General features: G+C 41.0%; 1 protein-coding gene across 24 annotated transcripts in view; it reads left to right on the top strand.

Annotated features, from left to right (window-relative positions):
* UNC80 (unc-80 subunit of NALCN channel complex) overlaps positions 1 to 26,783 on the top strand; it is a 186,052-nt gene that overhangs the window by 39,285 nt on the left and 119,984 nt on the right. For 18 of the 24 annotated variants that reach the window (XM_075829678.1, XM_075829670.1, XM_075829661.1 and 15 more), the window contains exons 18-21: positions 10,997 to 11,095; positions 21,062 to 21,312; positions 22,772 to 22,878; positions 24,559 to 24,618. In XM_075829678.1, coding sequence (XP_075685793.1) covers positions 10,997 to 11,095; positions 21,062 to 21,312; positions 22,772 to 22,878; positions 24,559 to 24,618 — 517 coding nt within the window. The remainder of the gene's footprint in view (positions 1 to 10,996; positions 11,096 to 21,061; positions 21,313 to 22,771; positions 22,879 to 24,558; positions 24,619 to 26,783) is intronic. The other 6 variants (XM_075829675.1, XM_075829673.1, XM_075829669.1 and 3 more) reach the window with 4 other exon arrangements.

Genomic DNA, 26,783 nt, shown 5'->3' with positions numbered 1-26,783 from the left:
GTATTTTTCAAATGCCCTTTTTTGTCCTGTATTGCCCTTTTTACAGAAGGTGTAAGAAATGTGGGGTTTAATTTTAGTAGTTTATACTTGTTACCTATAGGAATACATTTTGCACTATAATTATACAAAGTAGATTTTAATATCTCCCATTTATCATTTGTCCCATTATTTGACATTAGTTCTTCCCAGTCCATATCCTGAATTGCAGCCCTCATCCTGGGGAAATTGGCCTTCTTAAAATTAAGTGTTTTTGCCCTCCCAGCCTGTGTTTGTTTTTTACAGTATAGGTAAAATGTAACTATATTATGATCACTGTTACCGAGGTTTTCACGAACATTGACATTCCCAACAAGATCTGCATTATTAGAAATGACCAGATCTAACAGAGCTTCACCCAGGGGCGTCGTTAGCACTTGGCATTCGGGGCTTATGACCCGGATTTTTTATATTATGCCCCGGATTTTTTATCTGATGCCCCGGATCTCTAGCAAGTGCCTCTTTTAAATAAAATTAAATGAAGTTGAAAACTGTGGCTCCATGCCCCGCCGTTCAACTGTCTATGTCATATCACTGGCTGGGAAGTTAAATCTGTCTGAAGTGCACCAGGTATATCTGCCAGGGCATTTGTTCAAACAGAAGTCAGAACGGAAAGTTAGGCTGGGTTCACACGACCATGTTACGTCCGAAATGGACGGAACGTATTTCGGCCGGAAGTCCCGGACCGAAGACTGTGAGGGAGCAGGGCTCCTAGCATTATAGTTATGTACAATGCTAGGAGTCCCTGACTCGCTGCAGGACAACTGTCCCGTACTGTAATCATGTTTTCAGTACGGGACAGTAGTTCCACGGAGAGGCAGGGACTCCTAGCATCGTACATAACTATGCACTGTGCCGGCCGAAATACGTTCCGTCCATTACGGACGTAACATGGTCGTGTGAACCCAGCCTTATAAGCAAGTGACTTTAGTCACTGAACAAAAGAATAATGTAATAATTTATAGTTGCAAAGAGCCCAGTGTGATAATGTCCCTGTAGATTTTATGTGCAGCGTCCATTTTTTTTTGTAGCGACCTCTGTTGCTTTAGGGTATGTTCACACGTAGTCAACAAAAACGTCTGAAAATCCAGAGCTGTTTTCAAGGGAAAACAGACCCTGCTTTTCAGACGTTTTTTTACCAACTCGCATTTTTCGCGGCGTTTTTCGCGGCGTTTTCGCGGCGTTTTTCACGTCCGTTTTTGGAGCTGTTTTCATTGGAGTCTATGAGAAAACAGCTCCAAAAACGTCCAAAGAAGTGTCCTGCACTTCTTTTGACGAGGCTGTATTTTTACGCGTCGTCGTTTGACAGCTGTCAAACGACGACGCGTAAATAACAGGTCGTCTGCACAGTACGTCGGCAAACCCATTCAAATGAATGGGCAGATGTTTGCCGACGTATTGGAGCCGTATTTTCAGACGTAAAACGAGGCATAATACGCCTCGTATACGTCTGAAATTTGGCCGTGTGAACATACCCTTAGGAAAAGCACTCTACACGGATTAACAAGCACTTCACAGAACCTTGACATGTAAGAGTGCAAAAAATGTAGTTACTCTAAGGGTATGTTCACACGCTGAGAGGCAGTTACGTGTGAAAAGACAGACTGTTAACAGCTGCCTCGTTTCACACGTTAGGGTATGTTCACACGGCCAAATTTCAGACGTATACGAGGCGTATTATGCCTCGTTTTACGTCTGAAAATACGGCTCCAATACGTCGGCAAACATCTGCCCATTCATTTGAATGGGTTTGCCGACGTACTGTGCAGACGACCTGTTATTTACGCGTCGTCGTTTGACAGCTGTCAAACGACGACTCGTAAAAATACAGCCTCGTCAAAAGAAGTGCAGGACACTTCTTTCAGACGTTTTTGGAGCTGTTTTCTCATAGACTCCAATGAAAACAGCTCCAAAAACGAGTTGGTAAAAAAATGAGTTGGTAAAAATGCGAGTTGGTAAAAAAACGTCTGAAAAGCAGGGTCTGTTTTCCCTTGAAAACAGCTCTGGATTTTCAGACGTTTTGGTTGACTACGTGTGAACATACCCTAAGGGTATGTTCACACGGCCAAATTTCAGACGTATACGAGGCGTATTATGCCTCGTTTTACGTCTGAAAATATGGCTACAATACGTCGGCAAACATCTGCCCATTCATTTGAATGGGTTTGCCGACGTACTGTGCAGACGACCTGTTATTTACGCGTCGTCGTTTGACAGCTGTCAAACGACGACTCGTAAAAATACAGCCTCGTCAAAAGAAGTGCAGGACACTTCTTTCAGACGTTTTTGGAGCTGTTTTATCATAGACTCCAATGAAAACAGCTCCAAAAACGAGTTGGTAAAAAAATGAGTTGGTAAAAATGCGAGTTGGTAAAAAACGTCTGAAAAGCAGGGTCTGTTTTCCCTTGAAAACAGCTCTGGATTTTCAGACGTTTTGGTTGACTACGTGTGAACATACCCTCAAAGCTCCTCCTCGTAATTTACGAGGCGTCTGAGACGCTCGTAAACCTTGAGCCGTGCTTCATTGATTTCAATGAAGAACGGCTCAAATTACGTGGCAAAGAAGTGCCCTGCACTTCTTTGCCGAGGCAGTAAATTTACGGGTCGTCGTTTGACAGCTGTCAAACGACGACTCGTAAATAACAGGTCGTCTGCACAGTACGTCGGCAAACCCATTCAAATGAATGGGCAGATGTTTGCCGACGTATTGTAGCCATATTTTCAGACGTAAAACGAGGCATAATACGCCTCGTATACGTCTGAAATTTGGCCGTGTGAACATACCCTAAGTGCTGTTTCCACTAAAGACCTGAGATTGTTCCCATCATCTTGCACTTTTTAAGGCCACAGCCAGGGGATGATCATAAAGAGAGGGGAAGTATTTAGGAAAAATTCTACTTCTCCTCCTTTTTGTAATCCACTCATGGTTGTGGTTTCACAAACTGCACTAAAATTGCACTGTGTGAATATACCCTAAGATAATGTGTGCTGTAACAGCTTAATTAATAAAATGAATAGCACTAACCTCCACTTCTCAGATCCAGCTAGCAGATACTGTACATTTACTTAACCCCTTCACGCAATATCACGTAACTGTACGTGATAAGGGTTTAGGGGAAGTATGGTGCGATCTCACGGACTCCATACACAGCGGGTGACAGCTGTATTACACAGCTGACAGCTCACTCCACAGGGCAGAATCAAAGTTCACTTTGATTCCGCCCGTTTAACGCCTTAAATGCCGAGGTCAATTGCGATCGTGGCATTTAAAGTGTTAGAATCAGGGGAGCACCCCCTCGAACAAGCCATTGCGCCCCCCCCCCCCCCGCGGCACGATCAGCCGGTAATAACGGTTGTTATGGCATTTTAACTAATCTCACCCACACGATGGGTAAATGATAAGCAGAAAAAACGCTCAGAAATTGAACCGCGGTGCAGTTTTTCAATACGCAGCATATCAATTGTATTTGCATAATCGCTTCTTTTTGGTTCCGGGTTCTCCCCATTGAATTCAATGGGGAAGTAAAACCCGCAACAAATAGCAGATGTTGCGATGTTTGCAGCGGAAAAGCTACGATTCCGCCGCAAAAATCACAACTCAGGAAAAAAAATCTTATACAAAAAAATAAAAAAGTAAAGGCTTTTGTGGGGCAGGGAAGAAAAAAATGAAAATGAAAATAAAAATAATTACTGTGGCAACAAGGGATTAAGGATAACAGCAGTCACCCCTGAATTTATAGGTTTTGAGTGGAGTTAGGTTTCAATACTTTAAAAATGTGTGCCCAACAAATGGATATCTAACAATGTTGCTCCTCTTATATACAGTGAAGGAAATAAGTATTTGATCCCTTGCTGATTTTGTAAGTTTGCCCACTGTCAAAGATATGAACAGTCCAGAATTTTTAGGCTAGGTTAATTTTACCAGTGAGAGATAGATTATATAAAAAAAAAAAAAGAAAATCGCATTGTCAAAATTATATATATTTATTTGCATTGTGCACAGAGAAATAAGTATTTGATCCCTTTGGCAAACAAGACTTAATACTTGGTGGCAAAACCCTTGTTGGCAAGCACAGCAGTCAGACATTTTGTGTAGTTGATGATGAGGTTTGCACACATGTTAGATGGAATTTTGGCCCACTCCTCTTTGCAGATCATCTGTAAATCATTACGATTTCGAGGCTTTCGCTTGGCAACTCGGATCTTCAGCTCCCTCCATAAATTTTCGATGGGATTAAGGTCTGGAGACTGGCTAGGCCACTCCATGACCTTAATGTGCTTCTTTTTGAGCCACTCCTTTGTTGCCTTGGCTGTATGTTTCGGGTCATTGTCGTGCTGGAAGACCCAGCCACGAGCCATTTTTAATGTCCTGGTGGAGGGAAGGAGGTTGTCACTCAGGATTTGGCGGTACATGGCTCCATCCATTCTCCCATTGATGCGGTGAAGTAGTCCTGTGCCCTTAGCAGAGAAACACCCCCAAAACATAATGTTTCCACCTCCATGCTTGACAATGGGGACGGTGTTCTTTGGGTCATAGGCAGCATTTCTCTTCCTCCAAACACGGCGAGTAGAGTTAATGCCAAAGAGCTCAATTTTAGTCTCATCTGACCACAGCACCTTCTCCCAATCACTCTCAGAATCATCCAGATGTTCATTTGCAAACTTCAGATGGACCTGTACATGTGCCTTCTTGAGCAGGGGGACCTTGCGGGCACTGCAGGATTTTAATCCATTACGGCGTAATGTGTTACCAATGGTTTTCTTGGTGACTGTGGTCCCAGCTGCCTTGAGATCATTAACAAGTTCCCCCCGTGTAGTTTTCGGCTGAGCTCTCACCTTCCTCAGGATCAAGGATACCCCACGAGGTGAGATTTTGCATGGAGCCCCAGATCGATGTCGATTGACAGTCATTTTGTATGTCTTCCATTTTCTTACTATTGCACCAACAGTTGTCTCCTTCTCACCCAGCGTCTTACTTATGGTTTTGTAGCCCATTCCAGCCTTGTGCAGGTCTATGATGTTGTCCTTGACATCCTTAGAAAGCTCTTTGGTCTTGCCCATGTTGTAGAGGTTAGAGTCAGACTGATTAATTGAGTCTGTTGAGAGGAGTCTTTTATACAGGTGACCATTTAAGACAGCTGTCTTTAATACTGGCACCAAGTTGATTTGGAGCGTGTAACTGGTCTGGAGGAGGCTGAACTCTTAATGGTTGGTAGGGGATCAAATACTTATTTCTCTGTGCACAATGCAAATAAATATATATCATTTTGACTAAGTGGTTTTCTTTTTTTTTTTTATATATAATCTATCTCTCACTAGTAAAATTAACCTAGCCTAAAAATTCTAGACTGTTCATGTCTTTGACAGTGGGCAAACTTACAAAATCAGCAAGGGATCAAATACTTATTTCCTTCACTGTACTTCTATATAATTATCCTTCATAATTAAGGCCCTATTACACAGGCCAATGATCGGGTGAGCGAGTGTTCATACGAACACTTAATCCCGATCATTGCTCTGTGTAAACAGGGCAAAGATCAGCCGATGGATGACCAATTGCGCGTTCATCGACTGATCGCACATTTTATGCAGCCAAAAAAATGTACACTAGTCAGCAGCACATCTCCCTGTGTAAACAGGTAGATGTTATTTCGAAATGATGAAAATGCATGGGGACGAGCGATCGTAGAACAAATAAATGCTGATCGACATTCTGTATTGTAGGTGTAAATATGGGCAATATCTGCCCGTGTAAAACTACCTTTAGTTTCTGTGAATGTAAATGCCTGTCATTTTATCACCAAGTCATTGCTTTTGTAGGATTAGTAGGGCTCATGATGGTATAGCCTGTGTCTCATAATGTGAGGTTTATAACACACCGTCTTTACTGTATGTATATTGTTAAAAAGATGTCCCACCCCTTTAAAATGTCATCAATACTTCCCATTTTTAATTTTATTTTATTTAAAGTGTATATCTACCTTTGAACAGCATTTGAAAGTTTACATACACTGATCAAAAAAAATTAAGGAAATACTTAAATCACACATCGGATCTCGATGATTGAAAAATTGAAGTTGAAAATCTTTACTGATAAAAATGTTGTAATTTGTTGAAAACAAAATTGCATATCAATGGTTAATGCAAACCAAAATCATTAACCAATTGAGGGCTGGATTCCAAACCACCCCAAAAATCAATGCAAAAAATTGAAATCACAGGCGGATCCAATTTGCGTGAATTTCATCACGGCAACTCATAATGTGACTCAGTAAAGGATATGGCCCCCACGTACCTGTTTGCTCTCCCAACAACATCTAGGCATCTTCCTGATGAGACTCCTGGAAAAGGGCATTCCCATTATTGAGCTCCTAGACAGCCTGTGGCGCTACTTGGTGACTTTAGATGCACTGATTCATAATGTCTCAGAGGTTCTTAATTGGATTCAGGTCTGGGGAATATGTGGGCCAGTCAATAGCATGAGTGCTTATGTCATTCATAAACTGCCTACACACTCAGGCCGCATGAGGCTGGGCACTGTCCTGCACCAGGAGGAACCCATGGCACACTGTACCTGCGTTAGGTCTGACAATGGCTCTCAGGGTTTCATCCCGGTAACTAACAGCCATCAGGGTCTGCATAGACCCTCTGAGGATATGCCTCCCCAGACCATCATTGACCCAAACTGGTCATACTGGATGATGTCGTAGGCAGCATAACAGTCACCACGGCGTCTCTAAACTCTTTCACGTCTGTCACATGGGCTCAGTGTGAACCTGCTCTCATCTGTGAAGATAAGGGGGCGCCAATGGAGGACATGCTAATTCTTGTGTTCTCTGGCAAATGCCAATCGAGCTGCATGGTACTTGGCAGTAACCACTGGTCCCACTACAGGATGTCGGGCCCACACGCCAACCTCATGGAGTCTGTTTCTGTCACTTTGTAGGGCTTTGGCACTGCTCCTCCTGTTCCTTCTTGCACAAAGAAGGAGATACTGGTAATGCTGATGGGCTGATTTCCTTCTATGGTCCTGTCGGGTTCTCCTCATGTAACAGGCCGTGTGCTGGTATCTGCTCCATGTCTTTGAGACAGTGCTGGGAGAAACAACACACCTTCTTGCAATGGACGTGCCATCCTAGAGGAGCTCGACTACTAGTAAAGAATCAGTCAGGAAGGATAAAGAGAGAGGAATTGTCTGCGGCCACCACATGCAAAATCACTCCCTTTTTGGGGGTTGTCTTGCAGATGCCTCTCCAGTTCATGAGTTGTTATTTTCATTTGCACCGAAACAAATAAAATTGATGGACAGATTGATATCTCTAAAGATTAATTGACTTGGCCTTATACTGCGATACTTAAATGTTCCCTTTATTTTAATTTTTTCAGATTTCAGGGATGAAATCTCAACATTTCTAGGTGGCTTAATGTTTGCATAGTGTAACAACGGCTGCCACTGCCTGCTTCCGGGTATTTTACCACTTCCCGGTGTCTTTTGCCTACTGGCCGGCGTTGCTCCACTCCTCTGGTCTCTGCTGCTTACCTCCTACCTTTTCTACAGCTGCTGCTAAGGCACGCTAACCCTTCTCTTCTAAAACGACTAGTGCGCACCAAAATATTCCATCCGGCTATCCCAAGCTATTCCATGCTTTAAAAGCGTTCCGCCCACTCTGCTCCAATTCCTTAACAATTAGGTTTAACACTAGCTTGCTAGTTATACCCTGCATCATATATCGTTTAGATTTCCTGTTAACTTTCCTTAACTTTTGACCATTCCTGACTGCCGCTTGCCCTGACCACTTGCCTGTCAACTATGACAATGCTCTGCCACCTGCCCTGACCTTTGGGTCTGTTAACCATGAGTGTCCATCTGCTGCCCGCCATGACCTTTTCTATACCTGTTTCTGTATGCTCTCTGCTGTTTCTGTACCATGCCTGTGCACGTCAGCCGTGGCTAAGGGAGACTACTCTAGGGGTAGCAACTTTGGGTCACTATCAGCGAAGTTCATATCTCTGTACCGCGGTTTAAGGGTGAAAATCGAGTTACCCCTTAGACATTGCTACTTAGTTTAGCCCTACGTCAAATCCCTTAGTAACACAGTGGGTCCACTCTATTTTCTGTTGGCCCCATGACAATCACTACTTCCATGGGTCCCGTTACACAGACATTTGCTCTATTTATTTGTGGTCTTGCTCTGGTTTTTTGTAATCTGGGAAATGTTATCTTTACTCCAGACACAGTATAGTCCTTTAATATAAAAGTCCCAAAGCATTATAGGAGTTCAACTAAGCTGTTAGTGTTTCAACAAGCTTGTTGACTGTTTCCAATAACAGGCTGTAACTCAGCATCAGTACAAGATAAGTAATGGAATGAATTGACAACGCTACAGAACTTTATATGTAGATCATATTTATTGATAAACTGTAACATTGCTCATAAGTGGACAAACCCTTTAAGCTCACATAGTATCTTCCATTACTATCTCTTGGTCTAGGCATTCCATAGTTTGACTACTTTAACTGTAAAGAACCCTTTCCAATATTGATGTTTGAAACGCCTATCCTCCACACACAAAAAATAGCACGTCGTCCTTTATAAATTTTATGTAAAGAATATATCATGTGCTTGCTCTTTGTATTCATCCCACTCATACTTATACATGTGTATAATATTATCAACCCCTAAGGCGTCTTTTTTCCAAGCTGAACAAGGCCAATTTTTATAGCCTTTCATTGTAAGAGAGACCACCCATCCCATTTAATGATCTAGACTCCTGCTTTTATACTCTCTCCAGCTCTCCTATAATTTAGTTTTACAATAAAGAGCCCAAAACCAAATCCCATTTTCAAGATGTGGCCTTACAAGGGATTTCTAGAGGGGTTATATTACATTTGAATCACAGGTATTTATTTCTCCTTTTATCCACCCTAAAATTGCATTTGCTTTGCAGCTGCTGCTTGGTATTGACCACAGCTGCTTAGCTTACTTGTAACCAGAATACCCAGGTCTTTCTCTTGTTCTGTTATCCCCAGTTTTATTCCATTTAATGTATTTGACTAATAGTATTCCTGCGGCCGAGGGGCATTACTTTACATTTATCAACATTTAAATTCAAGTTGAGTTTTAAGTATCCTTAATTTCTGTCCATTAACTATTCTTCACCTATGTGCATACATGTTCCTTCAGTCAATGCATCTGTAGCTTCAGTACAAGACTGTTGTGCAGTACAGTATCAAATTCTTTTGCAAGATTCAGATATATCACATTAGCCACATGAACAACATTTAGATTTGCACTTACCTCCTCAAAGAAAACGAGCATGTTGGTTAGCCATGACCTGCTTTTCATGAATCCATGCTGGTTATCAGTTATTAAATTATACACTGCTATATATACTTTGGCAGTTAATTTCTTAGAATAACTTCAAATAATTAAAATACCACAGATGTCAAGCTTACTGGACATTAGTTACACGGTTCCACCTTCTTCCCTTCATAAAAATTGCTACAAAATCAGCGGTCTTCCAATCCTGTGACACTGATCCTGTTACAAGTGAGTCTAAGAGGATAAGACATAATAGTCTGTCAACTACCGAGCTCAATTTCCTTGAGGGCTCATTCACTCGACCGTGAATCTCGTCTGTGTGCTGTGCATCGAAACAACGCACAGCATACAGCCCCTTTGATTTCACTGGAGCTATTCACACATGCGTGAGTGTCCGTTGCGTGAAACTCACTGCATGTCCTATATTGGTGCATTTTCACGCAGCTAGCCACCCACTGAAGTCAATGAGTGCGTAAAATCCACGGATATCACACGGATGCACATACGCATCAATTACATTGAAAAAAGTGCTTGCGAGTGCGTGAAAAACACATGCCACTCGCAAAGCACACTGATGCAAAACGGACAGATTTTACGTGCGTTTTCTACTCACGTAAATCTGTCCCGATTGTGTGAATGTAGCCTAATACCCGTGGGTGAAGGCTGTCTGGGCCAGGAGCTTTATCAATATTTAATTTGCTCAGGCACAGCTGGACTTTCTCCTGTATTAAGTAGGTAATATTGGCTGGAGAATCTCAATTCCCCCTGAATATCTGGCACTGGCAGCTCATCAGATGAAAGTACAGCTCCTATGCCAGACTTTCTTTGTCCAGTACAATTAAATTCCCATGGTCATTTTGTAAAGGGACAATATCATCAGGTTTTTTATTTTTGACAATTATATATTTATAAAAATGATTGGGATTTCTTTTAATGTCGTAAGCAAATTTTTTTTGGTGGCTAACTTTGCTAACCTGATTTCATTTATTAATTTCCTATTGAGATCTTTGTAAACGTGAAAGTAAAAGATTAACATTCCCTATTTCCCCAGTATAATGAATCAATCAATTGAATATACTTGTTTTTCATATACTCAAGTGAATTAAATAAATGGCCAACATTTTTCTTTTTACGATTGTGTTGTTTCTTTCCTGACTAATGATTATGGATAATATAAAATAGACCTGGTCAAAGCTGTATGGGCCAAAGTCCAAAAATGTGATTACATGACTTGTGTGAAAGAATGTTATTTTCCCAAACATCTTATTAGGATGTTGGCATACACTGTGCTAGGTACGCATCTTTTTGTACAACAAGAGCTGAGTTCTGACTGTGGCTGCTAAGCTTTCAGCGTTATAATAAGGCGCGTTAATGCACTGTATGTTTTCCCTGATTGCTTGTGCTATAGCGCGGTCTAAGCTTAGCGATCATAAGGCTATGTTGCTGATTTTTTTGCTCCCATGCTCTTCCATTTCACTGCTTGCTCTTGCTTATATATATATTTATATATGGGTTAAACAGCATTCTTTTATAGTATTATGTATTAAGAACAGTTCCAAGATGATTCTAGCTAGCTAAAAAGGGATTGGGGAACTAGTTGACTTTATTTTCCTCTGGTTGGCCCTATTGTACCCCTAGACCAGAAGAAGCGAGTGCTCCTGAAAAGGGCAGGGTATCCTATGCGCCCGAGGAGTGCCGAAGTTACATCTCTAGCCACCCCCCACAGACTCCAGAGCAGTAAGTAGGCAACTATTGCAAAGACTGTTTATGCACTGTATGTTCTGCGACCAGATACTGTATTTTCATATTCTATGTCTTTTGTATCTGACATAGCCAGAGGTGTAACTTGAAGCTCCTGGGCCCCAATACAAAATATATAAATGACCCCTAACTATAACACAGATAGTACTGGTCTCCTCATATGTGGTAGGGGACCTAGTAGGCTCTCTCAGACTCCAGGCACAGGGCACGATTGCAACCTCTGCAACCCCTATGGTTAGGCCCCTCGACACTGCTTAGGGTCTGGATTCTAATGATTATTCTTGCAAATAGACTGTAAAGTTATACATTATGGTGAATATACATTTGATTTTTAAGATCTTTTGCCAAAAATTAAAACTGGTTACTTGCGTTACCCTTCCCAAAAATGTATATACAAGGTAGAAAAGGGGAGCCGCTGCAATACTTCTGAGGCGCTGCTTATCTCTAGAAGACCAAAAAAATTGCCGATTAATTATAAAAAAATATTTGTTACATTACACATTTATATGGAGCACAGAAGTTGTCTCGTATTGTACATTTAATCTAATTACTAAGTGGACACATATAACATATCCTGAATGAAAGCATCCCCTCCTGGTCTCTAAAACCAAACAACAAGTACAGTACTATTCAATAAGCGACTATTGTAGGGGGATTAAAGTGGCTTTCCCACCCAAATAGATAGGATAGGTCATAAAGTATTGATTGGTGGGAGTGTGACCACCTAAGACTCAAATCAACCCTGAGAAGAGAACAGTTTTAGTCATGTTCGCAATGGAAGAGCAGGCCACACACGTGCAGTCTCCCCCTGTAGAAATAAATGAGGCCGCTCTTAACCATTATTGCAACATATAGTTCAGAAAACATAATCTCCTTAATAATGACTTTGGCATATTGTTAATATATTATACTAGAGAAGAACTTCAAGAAAACAATACATAACCCCTTAGTGACCACTAATACGCCTTTTCACGGCGGTCACTAAGGGGCCTTAGGCTAGGCCGCCGCCTTTTCACGATGGCCCAGTCAAAGCCCTGCACGGGTGTCTCGTGCAGGCTGGAGCCAGGTCTCAGCTGTCTGATGACAGCCGGGCTCCTGCTCCACTTGCCACGATCAAAGTTTACTTTGATCGCGGGTGTTTAATCCGTTAAATGCCACAGTCAATACCGACCGCGGCATTTAAATCATTTGCAGAGGGAGGGAGCTCCCTCTCTCACCAATCGGCGGCCCGCAAATGCAATCGCCGGTCTCCCATGGGGTGTCATGGCAGCCGGGGGCCTGATAAAGGCCCCCAGGTCTGCCCTGAGCATATGCCTATTAGGACGCGCCAGAGGCACGTCCTAATAGATTGCGTGTCAGGTTTACACTGACAGGCAATAATGCTTTGGTATTCTGAGTATACCACAGCGATCTAAAGATCGCATAGCAAAGTCCCCTAGTGGGTCTATTAAAATAAGTAAGTAATGTGAAATAAAGATTATTAATAAAAATTACAGTAAAAAAATTAATAAAACCATTTTTTTTCTCCATAAAAAGTGGTTTTATATAGGAAAAGTGTAAAAAATAAATCAAACTACATGGTATCGCCGCAACTGTAATGACCCAAACAATAAAGTTAATATGTAATTTAAACCACAAGGTGAACACCGTAAAAAAAAAACGAAAAAAACTATAGCGAAATTGCTATTTTTTTCCATTGCCCCCCAAAAAAGTCAGAATAAAAGTTAATCAACAAGTCCCACGTACCCCAAAATAGTACCAATCAAAACTACATCTTGTCCCGCAATAAACATGCCCTCATATCACTACATTGACAGAAAAGTAAAAAAATTACGGCTCTTGGAAAGCAGCGATGCAAAAATAAATAATTTTAATTCAAAAGGGTTTTTATTGTGCAAAAGCGGTAAAACATAAAAAACCTATACATATGTGGTATCGTCATAATCGTACAACCCATAGAATAAAGGTAACGTGTTATTTACGCTGCACAGTGAACGGCGTCAATTTAAAACGCATAGAACAATGGCGGAATTTCAGGGTTTTTTCTATTCTCCCCAAACAAAAGTTAATAAAAGTTAATCGAAAAATTATATCTATCCCAAATTTGTGCCCTTAAAAAGTACAACTAATCCCGCAAAAAACAAGTCCTCATATAGCTATGTCGACAGAAGAATTAAAAAGTTATAGCTCTTTGAATGCGACTATAGAAAAAAAATAAAAATTACTTGGTCATTAGGGCCTAAAATAGGCTGGTCACTAAGGGGTTAAAAGCCCCTCTAGTGTACATGAAAAGTTTACTTCTTTGCTGAGTTATCAGTTCTTTTAAGGCTATGTACACCTTTGCACAGTTTTTTTTTAATTGCAATGTATGTTTTTCGTAAAATAAAACACATTTCCAATTGGTCTTAATTGCCTCTGTAGTCAGTTCTCTCTCTAATCCGTCAGTCAGCTCCATGATGGCAAATTGAGCAGCTCCTCCTCTGTAGGCTCATGAATGAGCATTTACTGTGAAATCTGAACATGTGCACTGGTTAGTGCTGTGCAGATGAGAACAGTTCCACTTCAGTTGTCCAGCAGCTGCTTTCTCATCTTCAGTGATCACTACAGTGCTTGCCCAGGGACCTCTCCCAACCTCAGATAGCTGGGCATGCACAGTGCAACCCGTCCCCTGTGCCAGCAGAGAGCTATAGTGTAGGGAGAAGATTGTGAGCAGAAGCTCAGATGGGGAGGGGAGAGAGGGCGATGAGAGATACATAGACACAAATGGCCTCAGAAGCAGCAGAAGGGAGTAGGAGAGCTGAGGAGAAAGCAGAGAGAAAGCTGCACTCGTGCTTGAGAAATCCACACAGCCAGAGAAGAGAACATGCGACCAGTGCTGGGGAACGCCCTTAGAGAAGAAGTTTTAAAGGAGAAAAGGTTGCAAACTAGTTATGACAGCTGCTGAAGCCGTAAAAAGGAAAGTTCAATTCATAAAACAGATAAGTGTAACTTTTTTTCTGCAGGGACTTAGTAACATGCATGTATATTGATTTTTTTGTGCACAAAGGTTTCCAAAGTTACGGGCACTTGCTTCCCTTTGTATTTGGAGTCATAATCTTACTGAAAATGAATATTTTCTCAAGTAATGGATCTCTTGCAGACAGCAGCAGATTTTCCTCCTATATTATCCTACATTCGGTTCTGTTCACATCTGGGTTGGAGGCTCCTGACGGAGCCTACAACACAGATTCTGCCATAATTAATTTTGTTATTCTGCTCCTATGACGGAGCAGAACAATAGAATTGACTAGGCAGGTGTGAACTCAGCTTTACTTTTCTTAAAGAGACTCTGTCACCACATTATAAGTGTCCTATCTCCTACATAAGTAGATCGGCGCTATAGTGTAGGTGACAGTAATGCTTTTTATTTAGAAAAACGATCTATTTTCACCACATTAGGAGCGATTTTAGCTTTATGCTAATTTGTTTCTTAATGCCCAAGTGGGCGTTGTACAGAGGAGTGTATGACACTGACCAATCAGCGTCATACACTTCTCTCCATTCATTTAGACAGCGCATAGTGACACTGCGTTATTCACTATGTGCTGTCTTATGCTGACATATTAACGTTACTGAAGTGTTTAGACAGTGACTCGACATTCCTTCCAGCCAGGATGGGATGTCTATTCACAATCCCTGCACTTCGTTAACGAAGCGTAATCTCGCTGTAACCTGTCATTTACAACGAGATCTCGCGAGATTACGCTTGCTCTGCTGTAAGGCTGGGTTCACACGTGGCGGAATTTCACTTAAATTCCGCTGCGGACACTCCGCAGCGTTAATCCGCAGCGGAGCCGTTTGTCCATTGACTTACACTTTAATTTAGCAGTGTTCGTTTAGACGAGGCGTAAAATTCCGCTGCGGAGCATAGGCTGCGGAGCGGAATTTGGTGTCCGCAGCATGCTCTGTCTGTTGCGGAGCAGTGGCGGACTCATGGCGGAATTTCTCCATTGACTTCAATGGAGATTCTAATTTCCGCAATGAAGTCCGCAGCTGTCATGCACATGTTATGTGTGCTGCGGATGCGTCTTGCTTTTTTAACTTGACATTTCTTCATTCTGGCTGGACCTATGTATTTCTAGGTCTACAGCCAGACTGAGGAAGTCAATGTGGCTCCCGTAATGACGGGAGCGTTGCTAGGAGACGTCAGTAAATAGTCACTGTCCAGGGTGCTGAAAGAGTTAAGCGATCGGCAGTAACTGTTTCTGCACCCGGGACAGTGACTACCGATCCCAATATACAGCAACCTGTCAAAAAATAGAAGTTCATACTTACCGAGAACTCCCTGCTTCTGTCTCCAGTCCGGCCTCCCAGGATGACGTTTCAGTGTAAGTGACGGCTGCAGCCAAACAAAGGCCAAGCACAGGCTGCAGCGGTCACATGGACTGGCGCGTCATCCAGGGAGGTCGGGCTGGATGCCGAAAGAGGGACGCGTCACCAAGACAACGGGCGGTAAGTATGAATTTCTTTGACTTTCACAAGGGAAAGGGCTGTCCCTTCTCTCTATCCTGCACTGATAGGGAGAAGGGAAGTACTTTTCCCGCAGTCCGCAGCAGCTAGTCCGCATCAATTTACTGCACATTTTGTGCAGATCCGCAGCAGAATCTGCAACGCAGATTCTGTGCGGCATTGATGCGGACAGTTGCGGACGAAATCCGCCACGTGTGGTCATGCCCTAAGTACCAAACAAACGTTAACGAAGTGCAGGGATTGTGAATAGACATCCCGTCCTGTCTGGAAGGAATGTCGAGTCACGGTCTAAACACTTCAGTAACGTTAATATGTCAGTATAAGACAGCACATAGTGAATAACGCAGTGTCACTATGCACTGTCTAAATGAATGGGGAAAAGTGTATGACGCTGATTGGTCAGTGTCATACACTCCTCTGTACAACGCCCACTTGGTCGAAAGTAAAAACACGCCCACGTGGGCATTAAAAAACTAATTAGCATAAAGCTAAAATCGCTCCTAATGTTGTGAAAATAGATCGTTTTTCTAAATAAAAAGCACTGCTGTCACCTACATTATAGGAGATAGGGCACTTATAATGTGGTGACAGAGTCTCTTTAACTACCCCAGCAAGTTTTCAGGCTGATGCAGAGAATCATTACCACACAGGGTCACACTGCTCCAGAAGAATTTAAACTGACCACCAGCAAAAAACTCTACGTGAACTGACCCTTATTGTTTATTTTATGGATATTTTGCTGGTCAGATGGTAGGATGCTTATATGGCTTGTGTTGTGTGTGTACTTATAAAGGAGATGTAAATGCACAATATATTATGGGGATTTTCTTCCCCTGAATATTCAATAAATTTCAATAAAAACGACTTCAGTAATAAACTACAATCTTTTATCGTTATTCCAGTCTTGAGTTCTTATCGCATGCTCAACAGCTGTTCTGTGTATTTTTTCCATTCTCTCATAAAGTTTCAACTGGTGAAGAAGCTGGACAACTGTTGTATGCATACCTACCCTCAGCCACTGAAATGTGTAACTCCTTCAAAGTTGCAATTGGTCTTATTGTGTTCCATTCTTAAAGGTTTATAATGATTGCATTTAATGTACTCAGTGACTTAGAAATGTACCTGCATCCGTCCCCTGACTGGTGTTTTTTTCCCGAAAACCTTGTCACATAGTTTTTTGGAGTGTTCTTTCGTCTTCGGGTGTTTTTAACAAAAAAGGGACCCATTAGCAAATGGTCCTTCCAAATACAGTTATAAGGGGTAATTATATTTCAGTAATAATTACTGCAGTAATTAATAGGGATGAACAATCATGTATTCACTAATTTTCTGTGTAACACTTAAATCATTCTGTAGAAATTTATTTTCATTTTAACATGTTATGATCAGGGCCAAGCAGTATTATTCTATATGATTACTCGCTGATATACAATAAAACAAGGGGGAAGTCGAGGGGAAAGAGGTGAATACTTTTTTAGAAAAATTGTACAACACCAGCTGTAGTGCTGACAGAAAATCGGTAATTGTGCCCATACATTACCAGTCATAGTGCCCATATAGTACTAGCCATAGTTCCAAAAAAACAGACATAGTAACCTCAGCCATAGGGGCCACTTAGTACCAACAATAGTAACCCATAGTCAAGACAACACCTGTCCTTATGCTCTATTAGGGCGTCATGGAGAGGGGTCCCCTGTTCAGGAACCCCCTCTGTTGGCTAGAATGGATACCTACTCTGTAAGAGTGGCTCATGCTCTGGCAGACTCTGAATAGTTGCCATCTAATACTGCTGCTGCAGGAGGAGTGTGTGGCTGGCCGCTGCTTGTCCCCCCCATTGTGTGGGGCTGGCCGTGGTCCGCCGGAAGTGCCGATGGCTAGACCCACGGTGTTCTGGCTAGACCCCCTGATAGCTGTGGAAACTTCCATTTGAAAGTGGTATCTGTGGTGAGTCAACCTCTTTAAGAACTTGAATAAGCCACATATCCACTTGTTATCATCCCTTAGCAGATAACCATGTAAACAGCAGCCAGTCAGCTACCACTTAGGCCTTATTCACACGAGCGTATTTAACGCCTGTGATAAGCGCGTGAAAATCACACGCGTCGCAGGTACCTATGTAACTCAATGGGGCTGTCCAGACAGTCCGTGATATTCACGCAGCGTGTGTCCGCTGCGTAAAACTCACGACATGTCCTATAGTTGAGCGTTTTTCGCGCATCACGCACCCATTGAAGTCAATGGGTGCGTGAAAATCGCACTTCCGTGTGCTGCGCGTGATTCGCGCAACAGTTGTTAAAGAAATGAAGGGAAAAATAAAACCACCTCCTTAATTTCTATTTCTAAACATAAAAACAGAGTGTCATAACGATGCCATATGCGCGAAAATCACGCAGCCGCGCACCAAATACAGATGACACACGGTACTGCAACGCACAAAAAACGCTGCGTTTTTTGCACGCGCAAAACGCACACGTTCATGTGAATAAGGCCTTACAGTGAGATCCTCCTCCTGGGCTGAAATTTGTTTTCAAAGACCATTCTTGATTTCTTAATTTAATTCTTATTTAAGCCCTAGAGTTCAGGGCGTGATCATGTCCTTCAGGGCCCCCTAGATTGTCACACTTTACCTAGATTTCAAACTTATTGAACACAGTAGCCTTTCAGTACTTTTTCTTTGCGATAAGTGATGTACGTATTCACTAATTTCTGATGTTAAAGCTGTGGTACATGATGTACAGTCAAGAGAAAAAAGAAAATTAACCCTTCTTTAATTTTATGTTTTTATTTATCAGGGTCTAAATAACATCCTCACCAGCTTCTCTAAACATACAAATAACCTCTAGTAACTACAAAAAAAACACAATACATTTATTGTATTGAATATTTAGTAATTTTTTCTAAAAAGTCAACCAACATTCAGAAACTACTGTAATTAATTCAGTAACGTTTTCTATAGCAGTTTATCAGTCTGTCATATCGTTTTGGGGAAATTTTGGTCCACTCTGCTTTAGTTCATCAATGTTTAAAGAGGCTCTGTCACCACATTATAACTGGCCTATATTGTACATGATGTGATCGGCGCTGTAATGTAGATTACAGCAGTGTTTTTTATTTAGAAAAACGATCATTTTTGACGGAGTTATGACCTATATTAGCTTTATGCTAATGAGTTTCTCAATGGACAACTGGGCGTGTTTTACTATATGACCAAGTGGGCGTTGTGGAGAGAAGTACATGACGCTGACCAATCAGTCACCAATCAGCGTCATACACTTCTCTCCATTCATTTACTCTGCAGATAGCGATATAGCTATATTGCTATGTGCTGCCACATAAACACAGTATAACGTTACTGCAGTGTCATGACAATGAATATACATTACCTCCAGCCAGGACGTGATGTGTATTCAGAATCCTGACCACTTCTCTGCACTTCTCTGTGATTTACAGCACAACAGGCATAGTCTCGCGAGATTACGCTCTAAGCTGTCATTTACAGTGAGATCTCGCTGTGCTGTGCTGTAAATCACAGAGAAGTGATCAGGATTCTGAATACACATCCCGTCCTGGCTGGAGGTAATGTATATTCATTGTCAGGACACTGCAGTAATGTTATAGTGTGTTTATGTGCCAGCACATAGCAATATAGCTATATCGCTATGTGCTGTGTAAATGAATGGAGAGAAGTGTATGAAGCTGATTGGTCAGCGTCATACACTTCTCTCCACAACGCCCACTTGGCCATATAGTAAAACACGCCCAGTTGTCCATTGAGAAACTCATTAGCATAAAGCTAATATAGGTCATAACTCAGTCAAAAATGATCGTTTTTCTAAATAAATAAAAAACTGCTGTAATCTACATTACAGCGCCGATCACATCATGTACAATATAGGGCACTTATAATCTGGTGACAGAGCCTCTTTAAGGACATTCAATTATGCACAGATCTCTTAAGATTTTGTCACAGCAACTCAATAGGGTTAAGATCTGGACTTTGACTTGGCCATTCCAACACCTTGATTTTTATAATCTTTGGCCAACAGATGTCTGGTCGCTGGTGTTCTTGGGATCATTGTCCTGTTTGTATGACCCAATTTTGTCCCAGCTTAAACTGCTAGACAGATGGCCTAACATTTGTCTCAAGAATATTCTGCTATAAAGTGGAGTTCTTCATTGTCTCAATGGCTGCAGGTCACCCATGTACTGTGGCTGCAAAACAAGCCTAAGCCATCATCCCTCCACCACCGTTCTTGATATGAGGTGTTTGTGGTGATACATTGTGTTTGGTTTTCACCAAACATGGTGCTGTGCATGATGACCAAACATCTCAACTTTAGTCTATCAGTCCACAGGATATTGTTTCAGAACTTCAAAACAGATTTCTTCAAATGCAAATTTGCTGTCATAGTCGCACTGACATATTCTTTTTGGAGAGAAGGGGCCTGTTTGTGACCACTCCCTTCTGATTGTGCTGTGAACATAAACATTTAATTTGCTTACGGAGACCTATAGGTTATGCAATGTAGCTCTTGGGTTTTTCTTGACCTTGGACTGAATTTGCTGGGATTCCCCTGGAAGATTGTCAACTTTTTTTAAGGCTTTTGCATTTGTAAAAAAAACATCAACTTTACATTTTCAAATTGTTTATAGCTGGACTTATAATAACCTTTCCCAGGTTGATGAGCAACAACAATTGCTTTTCTGAAGTCATTGTTGTTGTCATTTTTTCTTGGCATGATGACATACGTGATTGCTCCAGAAAACAAAATGTCCAAAAGTTCTATCTTTGTAGAGGTAAGCTGGCCATATACTTGAGATATCTGTCGGGCAAACAAATGTTTGGCTGACCGCTATTCCTCCCGATTCCCCCATACTGGGCCGAGCCTGCAAGTGTTTTCAAGAGGGAGAAGTGAGAATATCTATTTGTAAACAAAAGGATCGGCATGTTTAAATTCAACATGTCCAACTCTTCTGTTCCCCGACATCTGCCGTCGAGGGGAATCTGAACTCCACCATATAGATAAGATCCTTAACCGGTCCCGCCAAAATCCTTAACTGAGGTTCGGCCGACAAACATCTAATGTGTATGGCCAGCCATAGTCACACTTATTGATGATTATCTAATCTTGTTCATTTCATTAGTAACACCTGGCTGTTAATTACTCTCTTAATGATCGTGGAAGTAGAGAGGGTGTATTATTTGTTTCCCACCTGGTTTCTAAATGTTGGTTTACATTTTGGAAAAAAGTTACTATGTATTGAAATGTGTTGTGTTTTTTTTTATTTTCACCAGATATTATTTTTGTGTTTAAAGAAGGTGGTGTGAACAATACAATTGCTATTTAAAAAAAAAAAATAACTGCAACTATAGCAATGTAGGTTCTCCAAGACATAATAGTTTTTCTTCTTCTTTGTCTTTCTTTCTCACAGCAATGCAGAAAATTTAAATGTTCACCCTGAACTGTCCCGCAGTGATGAGCAAATGCAAGGTGCAGGATTAGGCCGTAAAGATTTCTGGCGTAAAGTGTTTAAATCGCAAAGTGCCGCAAGTGACACTAGTAGTCAGTCAGAACCAGACACCTCAGAATGCACCACAGCTCATTCCGGTAACACCAATGAGAAGCGCTCAAGATCCAGATCCCGTAGGATATCCCTGCGCAAAAAGCTAAAACTTCCTCTAGGTTGGTGATCATAACAATGCACGATGTCCATGGAAAACAATTTTAACATTTTAATGTTAATAAAATGCCAAATGTTTCATTATAAAATAGTGCCAAATTGTAAAACAGTAATGTTAATATTTGAACATATTGTAAGAGACGGACTGCAAAAGTAAATAGCAGTAGAAAATCTAATAACCAGCATGGGTTCATGAAATACAGGTCGTACCTAACCAACATGCTCAGTTTCTATGAGAAGGTAAGTGCAAATCTGGATGTTGGTCATGCGGCTGATGTGACATTTATAGATTTTGCAAAAGCATTTGATACTGTACCACATAAAAGCCTTGTACTGAAGTTACAGAAGAAGAGACTTGGAGAAAATGTATTTACATGGGAAAATAATTAGTTAAGGGACAGAAAACAAAGGGTAATTGTAAATGGTACACACTCAAAATAAGCTATAGCTATCAGTGGAGTACCACAAGGATCCGTGTTAGGCCAAATTCTTTTTATTAATAACCTTGTAGAAGGGATTAAAAGTAAATTGTCATTGGCAGTTTTTTCTGATGACGCAAAACTTTGTAGATACTTAAAACTCAGATTAATTGTAAAATATTAAATAAAGACCTTGATAAGCTGGACAAGTACATGGCAGATGAAATTTAATGTCAATAAATGTAAAGTACATCCCCTAGGCTGGAATAATAGTATTACTGCATATACAGCAAGCGTAATAAGACTCGGGATAACAGAACCAGTGAAGAACTTGGGTATTCTGGTTACAAGTAAGCTAAGCAGCAGAACTCTATGTCAATCTATAGCTGCAAAAACACATAAGACTTTAGGGTGAATAATAAGAGAGATAAAAAAAAAAATCACTTCCAATGTAATAGTGCCCCTTTTAAGACAACATGTCGAATATAGGATTCGTTTTGGACCCCACATTGTAAAAAAAAAAAAAATATATTACAAACCTAGAGAGGGTTTAAAGACAGGCGACTAGATTGTTAGATGGGATGAGAGGATAGAAAAATTGAGCTTGTTCAGCATGGAAAAAAGTTGCCACATGTATAAATATATGGATGGTCAATACAAAGAACTGGCACATGATTTATTCATTTCAATAACTGTACAACGGATGAGGGGACATTCTTTACATGTGAGGGATAGGTGATTCGGACATCAATATAGGAAAGGGCTATTTACCTTTAGAGCAGTTAAAATATGGAGTTCTCTATCCCAAAATAGAGTGATGGTAGATACTATGTCAGCAAAAAGGGACTAGATGCTTATCTAATAACAAGAGGCATATAGGGTTATAAATAATCTAGCGATGTATGTCATATAATTGATCTGAGAAGGGTTGAAGTTGACGGACGTGCGTCTACTTTTCTTAACCTAATTAGCTATGATCATACGACTACCACCGTACATTAATTCCAAATACTAGTCTTGTTATTTTCATTTGCTATCATAGGCAATTGGTTGAAACGTTCATCCCTCTCTGGGCTCACAGATGGTGTTGAAGATCTTTTGGATATCAGCTCAGTGGACCGTCTGTCATTTATCAGACAGAGCTCTAAGGTAATATTTAAATTATTTCTAGCAATTAAAGAATGAAATGTGTGATATCATCAATCTGAATTTGCAAAATGATTAGTATTATTATATTCCAACCTTCTATCCCTATATATTAAAAATGAATTTGTCATTGTGAAGTTGTGAATACCAAGGTTGGCCTGACTAATGCAGTGTATTTCTTTTCCAATTACATGGTTTACCAGGATGAAAATATACTGAATAGGGGATTAGTGTTACGCTGTCCAGTTATAAGAAATTAAGGGGTTGTCCAGTTATAAGACATTGACGGTCCATCCTTAGGTAGGCCATCAAATTCTGATCGGTGGGGGTCTGACTCCCGGCACCGTGCCGATCAGCTGCTTACCCTTCATTACTGTCACTGCTCCTACTGTGAATCTCGACACACTTGTAGCGGCGGTTCACAGTATTACAGCCTTCTCCCATTCACTTGAATGAGAGAATGCGTAATACTGTGAACTGCTGCTACAAGTGTGTTGGTGATTCACAGTACAGGCAGATAAGAAATGAAGGGGAAGCAGCGCTCCTATGTGCGCCGCAGCCCCTGCAAAACAGGTAATCAGCAGGGGTGCCTGGAGTCGGACCCCCACCGATCAGATATTGATGGCTTATCCTAATGATAGGCCATCAATTTCTTATGACTGGACAACCCCTTTAAGACGGTTGCCCAATAAGATACAGATGTAGCAATCAGTAAGTTGACACTTAACGCGTTAAATACACTGTGGCAAGAAACTTTAACTTGACTTTTTCAATATCTTTTGTTGTGTTAAGCGATAAGTTATCATTGTCAAATGTATGTCCCAAGATTATGACCACAGGAAATGTATTTTCCTTAACAAAATCTAATCAGATTCCATTAGAAATTTGTTGAAAATGTATGCCCAGAAATGCCCAGTACAATGTTTGACTTTCATTAAACACAAAGCGCTCGACATAAAGAAGACACATTTAGTGTATGTTCACACACAAACTCAAAAACGTCTGAAAATACGGAGCTGTTTTCAAGGGAAAACAGCACCTGATTTCCAGACGTTTTTTAAGCCACTCGCGATTTTCGCTGCGTTTTTTAAGGCCGTTTTTGGAGTTGTTTTCAATAGAGTCTATGAAAAAAAAAAAAAACTTCCCAAGAGGTGACATGCACTTCTTTTTCGCGCCTGTTTTTTTACGCGGCCGTTTTTCATAACAACCGCGTAAAAAACGGCTCGTCTCAACAGAACGCCGTTTTTCCCATTGAAATCAATGGGCAGATGTTTGGAGGCGTTCTGCTTCTGATTTTTCGGCCGTTTTTCAGGCGTTTACGGCCTGAAAAACGGCCGAAAATAGGCCGTGTGAACATACCCTAATTGATACACCCACACTGTATAGCACTGCAGCTATAAACCCCAAAAATTACTAATTTTAATCAAGAGTTGTTTTTTTTTTTATCAAGATCTGAGGGATGTGAAATGGGAATCTAAAAGAAATAAGGACAGTTAGGAAGTTATGTAACCTTAGCAATGCTAAATAATGCATTTACATCACACAGGACTACACCATGAAAAATGTTGAAAATTGGACAAATTGGAGATTTTGGGGGGCAGGGTGGGGGCTGACATGATTTGTCTTTTTTATTAAATTAATAGAATGCCTCCTCAACCTGTCTCCTCCTTCTCATTTGCATAGAATGCCACTGGCATTAGGAAGAGCTTGCCAGCACAGGAGATGGGGGAGACAGATAAAAAGGTAACTAGCTTAAAATGAATAAATAGCTAACACAACATACAAGCATATATGACCTAAAAACATTTTTTATTTGTAGAGATTGACCTAAACAGAAAATAATGTAATAAACTGTACAATGCAAAGCACTAGACAGACATTGTTCTTCTGAATTTGTAATTGTGTCATTTTTGTGTTTTATGTATTGCACATTGAGTATTGTCCTTCATTTAAAGGGGTTGTAAGCAATAAGGTGATAACATGCAATATTATGCATGAAATAACTACACTACTGTCTTCAGTCAATTAGAATTTTAAAAAAATCAGATTTTTGTGATCTGTAAATACAATTCTTTCAGAAGGATACCCCTTTCAATTATAACCACACATATCTTCTCATCATGGGGTTTTCCCATGAGAGACATTTATGATATATCCACAGGATGTCATAAATGTCAGATAGATGCAGGTCCCACCTCTGGGACCCACACCTATCTCTAGAATGGGCCCCCCTAAAAACACCGTTCTAGCGCTCTGTGTTGTGGCTGGCGCGTGTGATTCCTGACCATGAATTCGCTGAGCTACGCTGTTTTCCGTAAGTCCCATTGAACTGAATGGTAGTTATGGAAACAGTGTAGCTCACATGCTACGCTGCTTTCATAACTTCCATTGACTACCGTGGGAGTTACGTAAACAGAGTAGCTCAGCGAGTTACGCTGTTTTCGTAATTCATGGTCGAAAATCACACGCTTCAGCCACAACACAGAGCAGTAGAACAGGGTTTAGGGGGCCCCGTTCTAGAGATAGGTGCGGGTCCCAAAGGTGGAACCCGCATCTATCTGACATTTATGACATATCCTGTGGATATGTCATTAATATCTCTGATTGGAAAACCCCTTTAATATTGCCAAGGCTGTGGCTACATATAGGCTTTTTGAAGCGCAATAGCTGCAGCCCATAGGAATATTATAACCATCATGTATGAAAACTAGTTCAGACAAGACCTGGAAGTGTTCCCTATAGCACGTTATCAAAATTCAGATTTGATATAATTTGTTGCAATGGGCAACAATTCCAGTTCCTGCCTGGTCTTGCCTCCATTAGTTTTCATATATGAGGCCCAGTGAGTAGCATATACATTCAAATTTCACAAGATTTTCATGAAACTGTTGCTCAACAAATATTTAAAAAAGAAAGATATGGGCTAAAAAAAGATGCACCAATTTACATGTAAGTCGCATGCAAATCTCTCAACAGTTACTATTGAAGCTGATAACAAAGATGTTAATTAAGGCCCCATGCACACGACCGTAGATTTCGTCCGTAATTGCGGGTGGTAATTATGGTCCACAATTATAGACCCATTCATTTCTATTGACCACGGACACCTTCCCGCATATTTGCGGGAAGGTGTCCGGGCCGTAGAAAGCCTCCGCAAATGATAGGACATGTCCTATGTTTTACTTTTTATGGACAATGCTCCTATACTTTATATAGGATCACAGGCCGAAAATGCGGGTGGCTGTCCGTGGCCGCCAACGGCCGGCCGTGTCCGTAATCGCGGACCGTGATTACGGGCATGGCCGCGTGCATGAGGTCTAACTTTAAGGTCGTTTTTCAGTTTCACGCTCAAAGAGAGATGAGGCTACTGTAATTCCTTTACTGATTCCTCAGATCATACTGTGACTTCCTGCTCTGCTAGAGGCAGACAGGGACTATTCTAATCAATGTCTGTGCTCTGATCTGATCTCAGGAACCTCACACTCTGAAAAACTGGTAAATGAAAACATATAAATCGTTTTGTTTTTTTATTTTACGAGAGGGGCACTTTCTGTTTACAACCCCTTTAACCATTCTGGTTAATCATTAGGTAATTTTGAAAATGCCCAACTGCATGATTTGCAATGCTAAAATATCTGTTTGAGTAACTTAACATATGCCATGCTCAGACTCAGGAAAGTTTCACACGGCCATAATACATCCACATTTTAGCATTCATATTATGACCACAAGCCATAATACAGACACTAAAATGCAGCCGTACTCAAGCTGTGTGAAAACAGCTTTAGACTGAATATCACACGGGTTGCTTAAAGAGAACCTTTCACCTGCCCATACATATGCAGCTGAGTGCACCATGTAATAGGCAGTGCTGCAGAAACCCTGTCTCACTTTAAAAAAAATTCCTA

The sequence above is a fragment of the Rhinoderma darwinii genome, chromosome 6 (assembly GCF_050947455.1).
Source record: "Rhinoderma darwinii isolate aRhiDar2 chromosome 6, aRhiDar2.hap1, whole genome shotgun sequence".
Lineage (NCBI taxonomy): Eukaryota > Metazoa > Chordata > Amphibia > Anura > Rhinodermatidae > Rhinoderma > Rhinoderma darwinii.
This window is presented reverse-complemented; position numbering and strand designations above follow the sequence as displayed.